The sequence below is a fragment of the Myotis lucifugus genome, unplaced genomic scaffold (genome assembly GCF_000147115.1).
Source record: "Myotis lucifugus unplaced genomic scaffold, Myoluc2.0 scaffold_222, whole genome shotgun sequence".
In the NCBI taxonomy this organism is placed as follows: Eukaryota; Metazoa; Chordata; class Mammalia; order Chiroptera; family Vespertilionidae; genus Myotis; species Myotis lucifugus.
Genome location: NW_005871270.1, coordinates 448778 through 465600, shown reverse-complemented (window position 1 = coordinate 465600; position 16823 = coordinate 448778). Strand labels below are relative to the sequence as shown.

The 16823-nt window shown below is 41.7% G+C and overlaps 1 protein-coding gene across 4 annotated transcripts in view; it reads right to left on the bottom strand.

Annotated features, from left to right (window-relative positions):
- Positions 1–614: 614 nt before the first annotated feature.
- The window catches only part of SMAP2 (small ArfGAP2), a 43340-nt gene continuing 27131 nt past the window's right edge, over positions 615–16823 (bottom strand). The window contains exons 2-10 of one of the 4 annotated variants that reach the window (XM_006098143.3): positions 14343–14476; positions 12780–12865; positions 11740–11818; positions 8881–8967; positions 7790–7871; positions 6738–6847; positions 5027–5192; positions 4060–4376; positions 1649–1971 (exon numbers count right to left, since the gene is read on the bottom strand). In XM_006098143.3, coding sequence (XP_006098205.1) covers positions 1846–1971; positions 4060–4376; positions 5027–5192; positions 6738–6847; positions 7790–7871; positions 8881–8967; positions 11740–11818; positions 12780–12865; positions 14343–14476 — 1187 coding nt within the window. In that variant the 3' untranslated portion in view covers positions 1649–1845. Of the gene's footprint in view, positions 1972–4059; positions 4377–5026; positions 5193–6737; positions 6848–7789; positions 7872–8880; positions 8968–11739; positions 11819–12779; positions 12866–14342; positions 14477–16823 lie in introns of all 4 variants that reach the window. The other 3 variants (XM_014463798.2, XM_023761884.1, XM_014463796.2) reach the window with 3 other exon arrangements.

The following is a 16823-nucleotide window of genomic DNA, read 5'->3' as shown; positions in this document are numbered from 1 at the left end:
CACACTACCCTATGAGATTGGGGAGTTTTGATTCATTACTTTATTTCAGAGCCTAAGCCACTGTTTGGCACATTGTAAACACTAAACATTTGTTGAATGAATGAATGCCTAACATAGGTCTGATACTTGCTAACACCTGAGTGATGAGTGCTCGATACTGTGCTACATGCACCACAGGAACTGCTTCCTTTTACCTAAGTATTACCATCAGCCTATTTCACACTGAGACATGGGCTTTATTGCTTGCCCAGGTCACACAGTAAGCAGGGATATGAATATTGGCAGCTTGATCCAAGCTTCCTTTCTTAGCCACTGTGCTATCCTCTCACATCTGGAAGTATTCACAAGGTGTATTCAAAGGGAGGCAGGGAGGCAGGGAAGGGGGAAATGCTTCTAGTTCCAATGTTCTGTGACTCTAGCAGGTGCAGACATCCACGGTTTCCTCAGCTCACAGCTCTAGACACTGCTGGATAAAGGCCCCCTTTCTGATGGCCTGGGCCTGGGCCTGGCCCTTGGGTTTGCTCCACACAGGAAATGAGGGAACTGGCCCCCGAAAGCGAAAATGTGGGTGGAACTCACCCTCCTCCAAGAGTGACACACAGTAACAGCAAGCAAACGGTGCTTCCCTGCAATATTTATTAAGGAATTTACACATACACAGGAGAAAGGCAACCAGGGATTGTGGTTCCCACAGCTGAAATCCTTTAAGCAAAGTTTTCTTGTTTTAATTTTCAAGTAGGGCGAACAGTGACTGAGAGGAAAGCTGCCCGGGCTCTCTCCTCATCCCTGGCACAGGTGGGGACAGCAGCCCGGGATACACAGGCATGACGAGTGATTAGCAGGTTGGGAGGGGAAAGGAGGGAGAGAGCCATCAATGAGACTGCAATTCTTTTTTTTAACTATAAGAAAAACTGGCAACAGTTTTAGGCTGTTGATAAATTAATTCCTCTCTGTTGTAAACCTAAACCTGAAAAACCAAAAACAAAAATACTCAGAGCAGATGGGGAGAGAGTGGGAGGTGGAACACACACACACACACACACACACACACACACACACACGCACACACACGCACAGTACACGCGTTAAGCTCTGCATTCCCTCTGGAAGGGCTGGTCCTGCAACTGCGGAGCCAGATCCTACTGCAGGCAGGATGGAGGCAGGGGAAAGGCTGTGTGTTTTGTGAGGGACCTCCGTAAGTCTTTGGTGCTAATAAAGGCTGACTGAAGCAGCAAGTCCTGAAGCTTCAGATCCAGAAAGCAATGCAGGGGACCGGAGAGTAATGTTTTTGCTCATCCTCATAGATGGGGTTTGTATCTCCCCAAGGTTAGGGGTCAACCTGATCTAAGACCCAGTAAGTATTTGATCTGATGTTAGTACTTTCTTCATTCCCATAAATCATGGGAGCATAATCCCTCCCTCTTCAACTAATAATTTAAATATGTAGAAATAGTTTATTAACACACATGGAAGTATCTCCAAACCCTCCCCTCTTTGCCTAAAACACACCTACAGACCCTTCTGAGAATCTGATTGGAGGTTTAACCTTCCACAGTAAGTGCCTTCTGCCAACAATTCCTAAGGTGCTGGTGCAGGAGAGGACTGGGGTGACGGGGAGGAAGTCGGATGGCTAGGGGACATGTACATATAAAACAACAGAGAGGTCTGCGTGTCTCGGAAGTGGCTGGGCTGGGCAGAATGCCAAACCCCAAATGACAGATTGAGCAATTTCTAAACCAAACAGAGAGAGGTAGGAAAAGGGGAAGGGGTGAAAGAGTTGGAGAAAGAGGAAAAGGGGGGAGAGAGAGGGCGGAGGAGAGCGGCAGCCAGATAGGTGATTTGTGTTCATTTCCACATCTGAGAGCTGAGAGTCTGACTTGCTGCCTGTCCATTTCCGCCGCTCATCGACGGTCCATAGCTCAGCATGCCATTGGCTCCACATAAGTTCATCCCAGCCATCTGCTGGGTCATCTGAAAGGGAGAGAGGAGACTTTCAGACAGGATGTGGGCATGCAGCCAATGAGTGCAAAAGGCAGGGCAGGAGTCCTTCCGTCAGTGGGGATGGGAGAATGAGACAAAGGAGAACTCTGTTATGGTACTTAACTGCTCTGAACCTCAATAGAGCATTTCAAGGACACCAGACCACGTAAATGAAGGACTTTTCAGAAAAGAGATATTGACAGAGACTAATCATACTCAGGGAGGGCAGAAGGAATCCTGGAGCGAGACAACATAGAAGCAGCATGAGAAGTTATTGTTTTTTCCTTCCAGGCCCTCCTCCTAAAGAGAAGGGGCCGACTGTTCATTTGCCGCCAACAACCCCGAGAGTACGGAGAAACCCCCTCGCCAGCGCCCGGCCTGATCTCCAGCAGAGTTATAACTGCCAGTGAAAGTGCTTGCGCACGCTCCAGCAGAGAGAGAAAGGAACTGGAGTGTTCAGATGAACAAAGGAAGGCACACAAAAAAGCCCACCGTGTCTTCGGTGCCTGAGAAGGGAAGTTGTCGGGAGAAAAGAGGCAGTGGGGTCAGGGCCTCTTTTTGAATTAGACTGAAAGACCAGCCTCTGGCAGAGAACGGAAGAAACAATCTATCAAAGCAAAATACCTTACATTTCCTAAGCCCAGGGCATTTTCTCTAGAAGTTCTTTTTATTTAGGAGTCTATTTTTCTTCCACCAACTTTTAAAGAAAATTTCAAGCTTACAGAAAAGCTGAAAGAAATAGTACAATGAAGTTCTCTATTCCTTTCTTAAATTCACCAATTATTAGCATTTTGCCATCTTTTCTGATACATCTGTATAAACTTGAAAAATTTTGATGGGCACTAAAAACTACAGATATTGTGACATTTCACCCATTACGTCAGGATGCGTTTCATAATAAATAACACATTCCTGGAACCACAATACAATTAACATGCTCAAGAGATTTAAGATTAATGCAATATTCTGATATACATTTCATTTTCATATCTCTTTAGTCTTCTTTAATCTAGAACACTTCCCCCACCACATTTTTCTTTTTTTCCTGACACTGTTTTAAGAATCTAGGCCACTTACTTGGCAGAAAATCCTTCCATTTGGATTTTATATGACTGAATCCATTTCTGGCAATAATTTATGTAGGTGATATTATGCCCTTCTTAGGTCTTAGTGCAAGATACCAGAAAGCACATGATATTAATTTGTCCCACTGTTGGTAATTTCACGTTTGATCACTTGGCTAAGGTAGTAACTGTCATTATGTTTTTCACTGTAAATAATACAAAGAAGCATATTTCTTTGAGAATATGTGATACCTATTTTTCTACAATTATTAGTTGTCATTCTTCTGTTACAATCCATTAGTGCCATTTTTAGTTCAAGAGCACCCTCTTCTGTTAGTGCAGTGAAATGACTATTTTGCAGGGAGAAGGATGGCGAATACACCGTCCTTCAAAGAGCACACTCTCCTTTTAAGTCCCCCCGCCTCCCCTAGAAGCCATGTCTTCCAGGGCTATCATCTCTCATCCTATATATTTCAATCCCTTATTTTTGATTCTACATATAACGAGAGCCCTAACCTACCAGGTCTCAGACCTCTTCTCAGTATGTTCCCAGTCAAGGTAGGTCTTTCTCTTTCTGGGGATAATTTCATCTATAGTCTGCCACCTCCTCCGTGAGGCTGGCTCTGCTGGGTTTAGGTGTTTATATGCCGACTGCCATGTAATCTGAAGTCTGAAGCATTCTGTCTACTGGACGTGGTAGCCATGGGTAAGTTAGAGGTTTTATTTGCGCTCCTTGTTTATCTGTAAAGGTTGTTTTTGTTTTGATGGATGCATAGAGAGATTTAGGTTTTGGCAGTTACCCTTATTCTACAGGAATCCAGAACTCTGCAGAAAGTCTGAATTTGGATAGACCTTCTAGAAAGAAGAAAGAAAATAAATGCAAACCTAAGCATAAGAATGTCTCTCGTGTTATCTCATCTACTGTGCAGATTTAAAGGATAAGAGGGAGACACAAAGTGAGGTGGCCTTGAGGAAGTCTGAAAACTCTTGTCCCAAATAAAACGGGGTAGCTTACCTGAGTAAGGTTCCATTGCAGCTGCTGAGCTGGCTGAACCCCATACATAGTCTGGGGCATAGCTGCCATGCCTGCCATGTAGCCAGCCTGCTGGGTGGTCATCATTCCATTTGGCACACCCATCATTGATGCCTGCATACCACCCATATAGCCTGCAGGCATGGCCATGGGGGCAACCATCCCAGAAGCCCCTGGCTGAGCTACCATGCCTACTGGTGGGGGCATCATGCTCCCCATTATGCTATTAGGAGGTGCAACCCCAGGGAAGCTGGGGTAGGCTGTGGGATATGCCATCTGAGCAGGAGCCATGAACATTGCTGCCAAGAGAACATACGTACAGATTTGTTAGGAAAGCACACAAAGTCAGCCCAAAGTCTCACTGGCTGCTCCTTTCCAACTAGAATTTCTCAGGACTCAACTCAGAATGCTCTTTTACACAGCCACACAGTTAGACAGATGCCTACACGCCTTGTCATGGCTTCCCACCAGAGGGTTGCTGACCTAGCTACTTCCCCTTTACGGTCTAGATCAGCCGTGGGCAAACTATGGCCCGCGGGCCGGATCCGGCCTGTTTGAAATGAATAAAACTAAAAAAAAAAAAGACCGTACCCTTTTATGTAATGATGTTACTTTGAATTTATATTAGTTCACACAAACTCTCCATCCATGCTTTTGTTCCGGCCCTCCGGTCCAGTTTAAGAACCCATTGTGGCCCTCGAGTCAAAAAGTTTGCCCACCCCTGGTCTAGATCCAGGCTTGCGTCAGACTTCACAGACATGTGACACCGGAGCCCACAGAAGAATCTGCTGGTACTCTGGGCTTCACAGAAATGTCATTCACGTGCAGGCTTGTTTGGAATATGATATCACAGCCCCCACAGCAACTGCCCTGTCGCAACAAATAACTCCCACATTGAAGTCCTCGTGTCTCTATCTGGCATATTGCCAGGCCCCCCCAAGAACTCTACCTTGGGCAGGCATCTGAGGCGTCTGGGATCCGTACAGTGAGAGGATGGAGTCTTTAGAGAGCTGTTTCTTGCCTGTTTCTTCTGATTTGCTCCCTGGCTCTGGAAACAGGTTCAGGTTTTCAGGAACAGAGCCGGCACTCCCTGCAGTTGGCATGGAACCTACCACCTTAGGGCAAAGAGGGCAGGGGGACAATTGGAATGGTCCTCATGGGAATCTCTGTAAAGATCTCCCTCATTTCTCTATTGCTTCTAACATTTGCATTAAGAGTTGATGGCTGGCCCTGGCTGATGTGGCTCAGTGGTTAGAATGTCAGTCCACACATTGAAGGGTTGCTGGTTTGTTTCCCAGTCAAGGGCATGTACCTGGATTGCAAGTTTGATCCAGGCCGGGCCAGAGTGCATGTGGGAAGAAACCAATCAATGTGTCTCTCTCACATCAATGTTTCTCTCTCCTCCACCCCCTCCCTTCCTTTCACTCTTAAAAAAAAAAAAAATCAATGGGAAAAATATCATCGGGTGAGGATTAACAAAAAAAAAAAACAACCCCCAAAGAAGCCCTAGCCGTTTCAGTTCAGTGGATAGAGCATCAGTCTGTGGACTGAAGGGTCCCGGGTTGGATTCCAGTCAAGGGCACTTGCCCAGGTTTTGCAGACTCGCAATCCCCAGTGTGGGGCGTGCAGGAGGCAGCCGATCAATGATTCTCTCTCATCATTGATGTTTCTCTCTCTCTCTCTCTCTCTCTCTCTTTCCTTTCCTCCCTGAAATCAATAAAAATATATTTTAAAAAATAAACAAAACAAAAAAAGAATTGATGGCTGAGGTTAGTAGTTGGCATGGAACCTACCTCCTGACATTTTTACCAAACAAATATCAGAAAACACCTAATAGTTAAGCTCTGGAACAATGCTTTGTTCTTTAGTAAAACAATGTAATTTGCTAAACATATAAGATAAATTTTAAAAATAAAAGCAACCGCCCTAACCGGTTTGGCTCAGTGGGTAGAGCATCAGCCTGCGGACTCAAGGGTCCCGGGTTCAATTCCGGTCAAGGGCATGAACATTGGTTGTGGGCACATCCCCAGTAGGGGGTGTGCATGAGGCAGCTGATTGATGTTTCTCTCTCATCGATGTTTCTAACTATTCCTCTCCCTTCCTCTCTGTAAAAAATCAATAAAAAAAATATATAAAAATAAAAGCAACCTATAAATGATACAGCCAGAAAGAACTGAGTTTAGATGCTGGGCACATAAATTTTCTGAACTAATGTTTCCTCATCTATAAAATATCATTTTGCAGGATTGTAATGAAGATTTTAAATTATAAGTGAAATATACAAAAACACCTAGCACTGTGCCTGGTACATAGCAGATATTCCACAAATAGTAGCCATCAAATGTTCCAAGTCTTTCACACCTACAAATCCTCTGGCAATAACTCAGGCCGAGGAGTTGACCTAAAGTATCAGCTGTACAATCTGACACACCTTAGACAGAAGCCCACTCAAAGGGCCCACCCTCTTTGGGCAGGAGAGAATGGAACGAATAGTAATCTTAGGCTGTAACAGAGACAACAGTGTATTAAGGAAAGAATCAAGAACCAAGAAAACCAAAGCCTAGTTCCACCAAGGAAGCATGACTCAGCTCCATGATTAAGTGATCAAAATCACTCTTTTCAGAATACTCTTTAAATCTTGAGGAGCCTGCCAGACTCACCTTTCTGGAAGCGGAAGAAGAGGGGGATGGAACAGAGGCCAAAAGATCTAAGTCCTTCTCTAGGGCGTTGCTGGTCTTACTGCTTGTAATGGAGCAGGCCACAGGAGCATCTGGAAAGAAAGATTAAAGTAAAAAAAATGTAGCACTGCTCATTAAGCCCAGGCCCTCCTTCTATTGTAGACACAATGAAGACAGGGAAAGCCCATATACTCCATCATGGATCTGGAAATCTAGGCTTCTGGAACCATCTAGCTTGGATGGGGCATCTCAAGAGAGGCCTTGCCCCGCATTCCCAAGAGCCCTCAGGAGAAGCCTGCAGCCCAGCTATCAGGCACAGGGGGCTGGCTGGCTCCTTTCTGGCTATTTGAGAGACAACCCTGTGTAGGATTCATTTTCAGAGATAAATTAAAGATACATTAAAATTAGGAGCCCAAGTAGCCAATAACCTAAATCAGTGAAATGAAGTACAGCCATCAGTACTGTGAAAGATAAAGAACAGGTTTACTTCTGAATGGGGCAGGGTTTTAAGGTTTGGAGAAAAATGAGCACAAGATAAGGGGCATCTCAGAAACAGGTTGCACCTGAAAAATGAGAGGGACGGGGCAAGGCTCACAGGTGCTGGTTTAGTGAGAACTGCTACCAGGTACTGAGTGCTTAGTATGTGCCAAGCAAGGGGCTGAGAGCTTTAGAGGCATTATCTCACTTCATCCTTCCAGCAACACCTTTGACATGGACACTTATATCATCCTCATTGCATAGACAGGAAAGGAATGTTCAGAGGTTATGAGAACTACCCAGTGTCACATAACAGCAAGTGGCAGCTGGGACTCTGGCTCTAAGGCTGTATTCTTAACCACTCCATTGTACTGTCGCTCTGAAAACGTCACAGTAAAACTTTCTTAGCACAACTGCTCAGATACAAAACGATAGGAAGAACACGAGAGAACACTCTTAGTGACAGGGATACAGACTGAAAGACTCCCATCTCTGCCCAGCTTCCCAGGGTCAGAGAGAATTTGCAGATTATGGGAGTGGGGAAGTCTGACTCTTACCGAGGCCTAACAGATCCATGACAGGTGCTGTGGATTTCGGGGAGCTTTTCCGAGGTAGCTGTGGATCTTCTTTTTTCTGTGGCTAAGGCGAAAACATGTTATTGAAAGAAATAAGCAGGTGTTTTGAACCCTTTCCCCTCCCCACTGTAAAGCCACAGGTTTCCTTGTGGTATGGTTGATGTTATTCAAAGAGAGTAACCAAAGAAACAAAACTCAGGAAGTGTCAGGTGAAAGAATCAAGTCAGAGGTACAAGTGCATAAATCAAACCTAAAGTGAAAAGCAAAGGTGTCATCTGTGCTTGTTTGGCTTTCCAAAGAGACAGGTCTGTCTAAAACCAAGACAACCACAGATCAGGGGTCCAACAGAAGTAGCAGGTTTTGGTTCCGGGAAAAACCAAGAATAAAGGTAGGTGTCTGATGGTACAAGAGCCAAAAGCCAGCAAATCCCCCAGTGATTAGAAAACCTTTAATACCAAAAGGGAGATCAGTCTAAAGATTACCTAACTCACTCTGCCAATATCACTAATGACTGTGTTCTTTAGACAGTGCGATTCAGAATGACGATAAAACACTCCTCCTTAAGCAAACAGTAAAAAGTCCTCTCTCCTAAGATTCCAAGATCTGATATTAGATATCCACTACTACAGCCACAATATGTCCTGTGGAAAGAGAAAGGTGTCTACTTAATATGACAGAGCAAGAATACAAGAAGCGATTGCTTAAAATGGATCAGTCTGGCCTGGCTTCTGGACTGTTCTTAACTGCAACAGGAAATGAGATACAGAAGGACTAATAAGAGGTAACATCTACTCAGAAGGTGTCATACAGCCTTGATATTCTGGCATGGAACATGCCTTTTGCTTAAATGGAACAGATGTGGTTCCTAAGCTGCCATCTAACTCCAAAGAAACTGTTACAGGGCAGATTAGGCAACAATTCGCTGGGAAAGAAGCTGAAGTGGCAGCAGGTGAGCTCATCTAAATGCAAAACCCGTTAGTCCCAGGTACAATACCTATCAACCGCAGGCCACCCCTCCACACTTATAAACACACCTGAGGCCATCCACAGAGTGCAAATACTTTCCCACTTACCATTTTCACTTTCTCAAAAACAATAGGTTCCATTTTTTTCTCTGAAGCTGGCTCATTCCCTCTTTTCCACTTGTCATCTTTTTCTTTCTATAAGGATTTAAAAACAAGACAAAGAACACAGGCCCAGTAGTGACTAGCAGTTTTGATAAATTGTCATTTCAAATGTCCAAAAAGAAAACAAAAAGTCCCTGTTGGCTCTGATACAGGAGTCTGACAAGCTTTGGAGTTTCTTGGTGTGGGGTATGAGAGTCAGCCTCGTCCACATCAGCCTCAATGCTCTAAGAGGCATCCTTCAAAAACCTTAAGCACCCGCCCTCCCTCATCTGTCTTATGACTCTTGAAATGTGCAGGTTAGGCTATCTACAGAGGATAAGACATTTTGCCCGTCTGCTGCCCCTTTCTGACTCAAGTTTAATTTGCTCATGCTTTGAGGGGTCCCCCCTCATCTTGGTGAAATAAGTTCATGTTCATCTAACTAATACATAGCCTTTGTGATTTTATAAATTCAGTTATAATTTCTTTCCATCTTTATCTTTTTTTTTAAATCAGGAAAAAAATGTCAAGCTTAATGGTTAGAAAAACAATAATCAAGGAAATAAGGCCAAAAAAGAGTAAAAGGATTACAAAGTATCCCAAATGAGCTGCCTGTATAAAACCAACAAGTACATCAAAAAAATATATTAGAAAGTCTCTCTCAGTTTTTGTTACTTTCAAAGGCTGTTTCATAATATTTTCACCTATGTTATTGGTCATATTTTAAAAATCATATAAACATTTAAATGTCAAACAGAACCACAAAGTATACTCAAGAACATAGGCATTTGAAAAGAGGTATACCATACATGTGAAAATTTAAGGCTTTGCTACTGATCAAAAAGTGCAATTTAAAATGCCTTTTTTTTGGGGGGGGGGGAGAACGACAAAGATCTTAATAATACCTAATGTTGGTAGAGATGAAGGAAAACTAGTACTCTGATATAGTGCTAAGAAGACAGTATAAAATAGTACAACATCTGGAAAGTATACTGGCAAAAGTATGAAAGACAAATACTGAAACCCTTTGACCTAGATAATACCATATTTTATAATATATCTTAAGAAAATAATCCAAAATATGGAAGACCTCATATGTACCAAGTAATTCACTCCATAATTATTTGTAGTAAATAATTATGCAGAAGAAAAATGTAAATCACAACCCTTATGCCACAAAAGGAAAAGGGTAAGATAAACTGTGATCTAAGCATATCAAATAAAAAAACTGAAATAGCCTTTTGGTAAACAGGAGTTTTTTCCTTCCTAAATGGAAATATCTAGTGAGTAAAACAGGCTGTTTTCATGAGCACACTATCTTCCTACAGAAACTCTTCCCTCGTCTTCGGGATGACCTCAGATACCCTTTTCTGAGCTCATCTAATTTCACATCTTCAGGTACAACGAACAAAGGTGGCAGACAGACCATAGTTTTCTACAAATAAAAGGCAATGTATGTGCTTTGGTTTCAAACCCTTTCTGATGCCATCCAAGCCGTAGCTATATACTGGGTTAATCTCCCCTGGAACAGTTAAGATAACTTCCAGATCCCTTTTCTGGATGATTATGAGTTAAGAGTATTATCTTGCACTTATCTGTCTGCATTGAAATTCACCTACCAATTAATGCCTTTTCACATAACCTCAAAAGATCAATTTGGAGCTCTAAATAACCTGGAAGGGCTTAGAGCCCTGTGTAAACTTAGTGATTTCACTAACTAGTGCATCCTCCATTAGAATAACTAACTAGATGGATGACAGGACCTGTGTTAGAATTCGAGAATACCATACTTTCTATCTTTCTGTGGCTCAAGAAATAGTCAATTACAACTAAAGAAATTTACTGTAGAACCTTGTCAAAGGCTTTTTAAAGTTCTAAAGAGTCATATTTATTGGTTCTTTAATTGTCAGTAATCAGGATTACAGTCTTCTTCCAGAAACCATGTCATAATTCCTCCTGTATATTATACTTGTCCTAGTTATCATACATCATATTTCAGATTCTAACCACATGCCTAGGATGAAAAGCATACTTGGCAACTGGTAGTCTCCATCTAAAACCCTTCTTAGGAACAAGGGTCATCCCATTAGCAATCAGTCCACCGATGCACAGGAAATACATGCTGGTCAAGCTGAAGGAAACTGGTGATTTAATTACACTTAATTTTGTTGACTTCACTTATGGAAACAAAATTTATGTATGCATGAAGGGTTTGTATGTGTGTATATAGAAATAATATAAATTTACATGTATACACATATACATATATATGTATATGCACATTTTCTATTTGATCTCATATGCCCAACATGTCCAGCTGAAGAAATAATTTGGAACTGGGAGTCACTAGCATCCAAATGCAGATCAAGACAAAGAATTCACTGATGGTTTGCCCTGTCTGCCCTTGAGGCCAAACTTTGCTTCATGATATTTCATGGTCTTGATTCAATAACTGGCTTTTTTCTACCTCTGTATCTTTATTATTTTATCAATTTGAGAGAAAGCGAGAGGAAGAGGGGGAGAAACAAAAAGGGGGGGGAGAGAGAGGGGAGGAGGGGGAGAGAGAGAGAAAGAGAGAGAGAATCATAGATAAACATAGATTTTTGTTGTTCCACTTATTTATGCATTGATTGGTTGATTCTTGTATGTGCTGACTGGGAATCAAACCCAAAACCTTGCTGTACTGGATCGATGCTTTAACCAACTGAGCTATTTCTTAAATGATAGTTTTTGAGCATGTTAGTAACTGATCTTCAAATTCTTCCCTGGCCCGATTAATAAGCAAATTACTTATTATGAACAAAACTTAAAAGAGTTACAACCAACCTTAAGGGCACTGATGTCCAGACTTCGGTCCATGTATTTCTTCTTCTCATATTTATCTCGAATAAATCCCTCGACAGCTCTGCAAAAAGCTTATTAAGGATAAATCAAGCAAGTCTTTCCCAGGATGACTATAAAAGGTCAATCTGTATCCCATGGAACATTGTTCTCTCTCCCTCCTGCCTGGCTTCCCCATACGGCTCCTGTCTCTTCACATGTAGTTTCCCTGACCAAAACCTTGAAATGCCTTCCTCCCAGTTATTGCAGGGAATCCCATTTCCCCTGATTTTCCTTCGGAGCACTGATAGCATCAGATGGGATTAGTCTTCATATTGCCAGCAGAGGAGCCTGTGGCTGCTCTAGAAGACAGATAAAGCAGCAGTCAATTACCTATTTTAAAGCCCTTAGGTCAATAGGCCTTAAACAAAGGCAACTAGTGACCCTAAAAACTATAAACTCTTGCGCCCTGTGGCCAGATTCTGTGGCCCCAAATCTGCTTTTTAACAAGTTCTACCTGCACCAACCAAAAAGCCAACTCTAACAAGATGGTCAACAAACCATGGCTTTAGGGCGTTGGTTTTGCGAGCTGGGTGCTCTCCCATGCAGAGGGGATGGGAGAAAAAAGTTACTGATTGGTCAACAACAGTTAATTCTTTCACACAGAACATAAAAAGGCCTTAAAAAGTGAATGGTAGTTTTGCTGATTCAACACAACACAGTAAATGATTTTTACCAAACAATAGCTTCAGAGACCCAAATAACTATTGGAGATGTCACTTTACAGAAGAAGTCACAGTGAAACTGAACCACTGCAGTCTTAATTCCTGAATGAGTTTTCCCCTGTGGCACCACCATTCTGACACAGAAAGTATACATGTGCTTTTCGTAGGCCTTGGTTGCAGGAGAGAGAAAAAAACAAGATATGACTAATCCACATAGATTAGATCTGACTACACAGACAGATCATGAGATGTGAATATTATGTGACTCTCCCAAAACACCAAAATACCACTCAGTCTTCTAAGTTGCTCCAGAAAAGATACGGGTCTATCTGAGGTCGCCGAAAGGTCTCAGGAAGGTAGGCTTCATAAAGTCGGTTTGCCTTTCCATTCCCCATCTCTTGCATACACTGCAATCAAAGAGATGTGGAAACATGGAATGTCAGATTAGGAAAGAATTTTAAAACTTCTCACCCAATGGCAGCATTTTACATTGAAGAACCAACCTAGAGTGGTAGAACCAAGATTAAAACCTGTGTATTTTGATTTCCAATCCATGATTCTCTCTACTTTGCTCGCAACCATTTGCCCCCACAGCTGTCTTTCCTACCTCACCCCTGAGTTCCGTTTATTGAAAGATCTGTCTGACAAGATACATTTAACTCAGTAATAATTCAAAATTCCATTTGAAAGTCCAAGACACAGCCACCAAATGTCTACTTGGCAGGCAATACTCAGTGCCTAATCTGGCAGGCAACATGCAGGCAGTAACCACACTCGGAATTTATACTATTAGTTAACCCATTCAGCTTTATTACCAATAACTGTGTTTTACACTAGGCTTTTGAAATAGATTCCTTAGCACTTGTGAGGGATGAATCCCAAGATCTTTTAAAATCTTCAAATTCCCAAATACCTCTATGGCATGTAGTTTCCTTCATAAGATACAGTAAAGTGCAACTGAAAAGTATAACTAAACTTCAGACTTTTAAAGAATCTACAAGCCCTTGCCGGTGTGCTCAGTGGTTATGGTGTTGGCCCGAGCACCAAAAGGTAAAAGGTTCAATTCCCAGTCAAGGGCAAGTATCTAGGTTGCAGGTTCAATCCCTGACCCTAGTAGGAGCACGTGTGGGAGGCAACCAATCCATGTGTCTCTTCCACATCCATGTTTCTCTCTCTCTCCCCACTCCCTTTCTCCCTTCCACTCTCTCCAAAAATCAATGGAAAAAATATCCTTGGGTGAGGATTAACAAAAAACAACACACACACACACACACACACACACCAGTCTAAAATATTTCTAAGGCCATGTTCTGGTTAAGAATAATCTCTTATTTCTACCATCTACTTTAGCAACTGGTTTTCTTTGGATCCACTCTCCCCAAGAATTTTTTTTCTTAATTATTATAAAAAGTTTCAATGCAGGAAGAGAACAGAGAACAATGAAGCCACATTGAGGTGCAGATCTTGGGCCAGCTGGACTCACTAACTCTACTGTCTCACTCTCAGCCCACCAGCCTAACAGCAAGCATTTTAGCAATAAAATGTTATAAGTCTATGAGAGGGCTTTTTAAATTTGTTTTTAGAGAATATCTAAAACTACAAATGTTAGATCTGCAGATGTCAAGGGTCTTAGAAAATAATCCAAAGATCCTCCTTTACATCTTTCTCGATCCTCGGGGTCCTAGACCATAAACCATTTGTGATTTGAAGGAGGTAAAATATAGGTGGAATAATTTGTACTTTAAATAGGAAGATTAAAATTTTCACTATTAAGGTATGAGCACTGGATATAGGTGTCTGACAACTAAACTTTCCTTTATCTTTGTGCCCAGTTTGAAATTCATCCAGAACTACTTTAGCACACTCTTGGGTTGTATTAAGTACCTGAATCTGTTCTTGAGTCCACTGGTCAAGGTTAACTGATTTTACCCTGGATATGTGCACCCCCAAATTCCTGTGGATTCCAGCACATCGAATGCAGATGAACACACCAATGTTCCAGGAGGCCCATCGTGGCCCTGTGAAGGTCAGGAAGAGTCAATAAAGTACAAATTAAAACAACATTCAAGGCTCAACCTGTAATATTTAGATTATCAAACATGTCAGCTAGAACACAAGTGAGAGGATTGTTATCTCAATCACCTTTTTATTGGCTTAGTTCATTCCTCCATGAACAGGCTTTCCTTTTTTTTCATTTAGCTTTAATTTTTTTAAGTGTACAATACAGTGTTTTTTAGTATACAGGGTGAGGCAAAAGTAGGTTTATAGTTCATATGAAAAATAACACAATAATTAATAAATAATAATATAAGAATAAACCCTCTGCTTTGCATAGTCACAACTGTAAACCGACTTTTGCCCCACCCAACCTATATTCACACAGTTGTCCAACCATCACCACTATCTAATTCCAGAACATTTTCACCACTCCCAAAAGAAACCTCAAACCCATAAGCAGGCATTTCTCATTTCCTCCCAATTCCTCCCCAGGCCCCGGGCCCTGGCAACCATAAATCTATCTGTCTCTATAGACTTGCCAATTCTGGACATTTCATATAAATGGGATTATGCAATATGTGGACATTTGTGTATGGAGCAGCCTTTTACAATGTCTGATAATATGAGTACCGAAATGTAGATGTTGTAATACTGTTAGTTATATAAAGAAAAATCCTAGGAGAACAGTGAAAAGTTATATCACATTCTATTTAGTATCTTACATGAACAGCCCTCCCTCAAGCAACTTTTCAATGGTGGTGGGGCCTGGATTCACTTTTCCTACTAGGAAAAAAGATACAGACATGCCATACTGGCCTAAGGTTCAACCTGAAATTTAAAACTTTGTTTATCCTCCCCTCCCTAGCAGGCCTATAAAATATGCATCCAGATTAGGTTAATAGGATCCTTTCTCCTTGGGCCGATGTCCCTACCTTACCCTATAGAATTACCTAGATTCAAGAATGTCAAGTAAAGATGCTTATTGAAATAAAAAAGAAATCTCAGATGTGTATTTTAATTAAAAATGGTTACATAATCTCCCATCCCTTGCCAACTTTGCTCACCCTAACAATCACTCTGGAAAGTTATCAAACTCTTCATAATCTTTTTTTCCTCTTCATAATCTTTGTACAGGAAAAGCAACTTATTTTTATATAACACCTGACAAATACTGAAAAATCACTAATATTTCCTTCTCCATCATTCTACTAGGCAGAAACTTACCACATAAAAAAGCATGATATCAAAGTTAGCAGTTGCAATAGAGATGAAAAGACACAAAATTATTTTCCTCCTGAGATAAACAGGACCCTGGGTTTTGAACAACTAAGGGCACAAGACTTCAGTTCTGCTGGACACAATTATTTGGTTGGTCTGCAGTTTTTGACAGCAGTCTCAATAAAGGAAAGCTAGAATCGTATGCCAGATATTCTCAGAAATTTGAATCCACGACTATCATAAATAAGAATGTACTTTTTAAACAAAGATATCATTCAGATACTATGGCGAATACTACAAATACAGAGGCTCAAACCTCCTTATAACCACCAGGTGGTGTTCTCTGCCGGAAATTTTATCCCAATATCTTCTTATTGCTATATCTCGATAGCCTCAGATTTATCTTCCAAAAAGACCTTCAGTCCCTTCAAATCCCTAGATAGATTTGCACAGTAGATCTGCCTTATAGCTAATAAAATATAAAGGATTCACACATTTCTTTCGGTGGCAGGGAGTTACATAAACACAAACAAAAAACCTAAACAGATATGAATGAAGTTTCATAGGGGGCTGTATGTCTATTTTAGGTTACAGTTTTCATAAAAGAACTCAGATATGATCTAAGTTATATAGAGTTAAAAATGGGACCAAAAGTTAATATCTCATATTTCTTTACCATTTTCCCTTTGCTCTAGATTCTAGAATTCATGATAAAATAAAGTACATTTGTTTGTGAGCAAAATCAGAAGCCAAAAACATTAATTACAAGTTGCTGTGGAGCATAAGGAATATAGTCAATAATCCTATATAATAAAAGCCTAATATGATAAGTGTCCAGTCATCCGTTCAATCAATCAATGTGTAATATGCTAATGATATGCTAAGGCCGCTCAACCACTCACTATGATATGCACTGACCACCAGGGTGCAGACAGTCAACTGGTTGACCAGTCGCTATGACGTGCACTGACAACCAGGGGGGACAGACGCTCCAACTGGTAGGTTAACTTGCTGCTGGGGTCCAGCCGAACTCGGGACTGAGCGAGATGGGCTGGACACACCCTGGAGCCCTCCTGCGGTCCTTCCCCGCTGGCCAACCTCCTGCATCCCTCCCCTACCCTGATCGTGCACCGGTGGGGTCCATCGGCC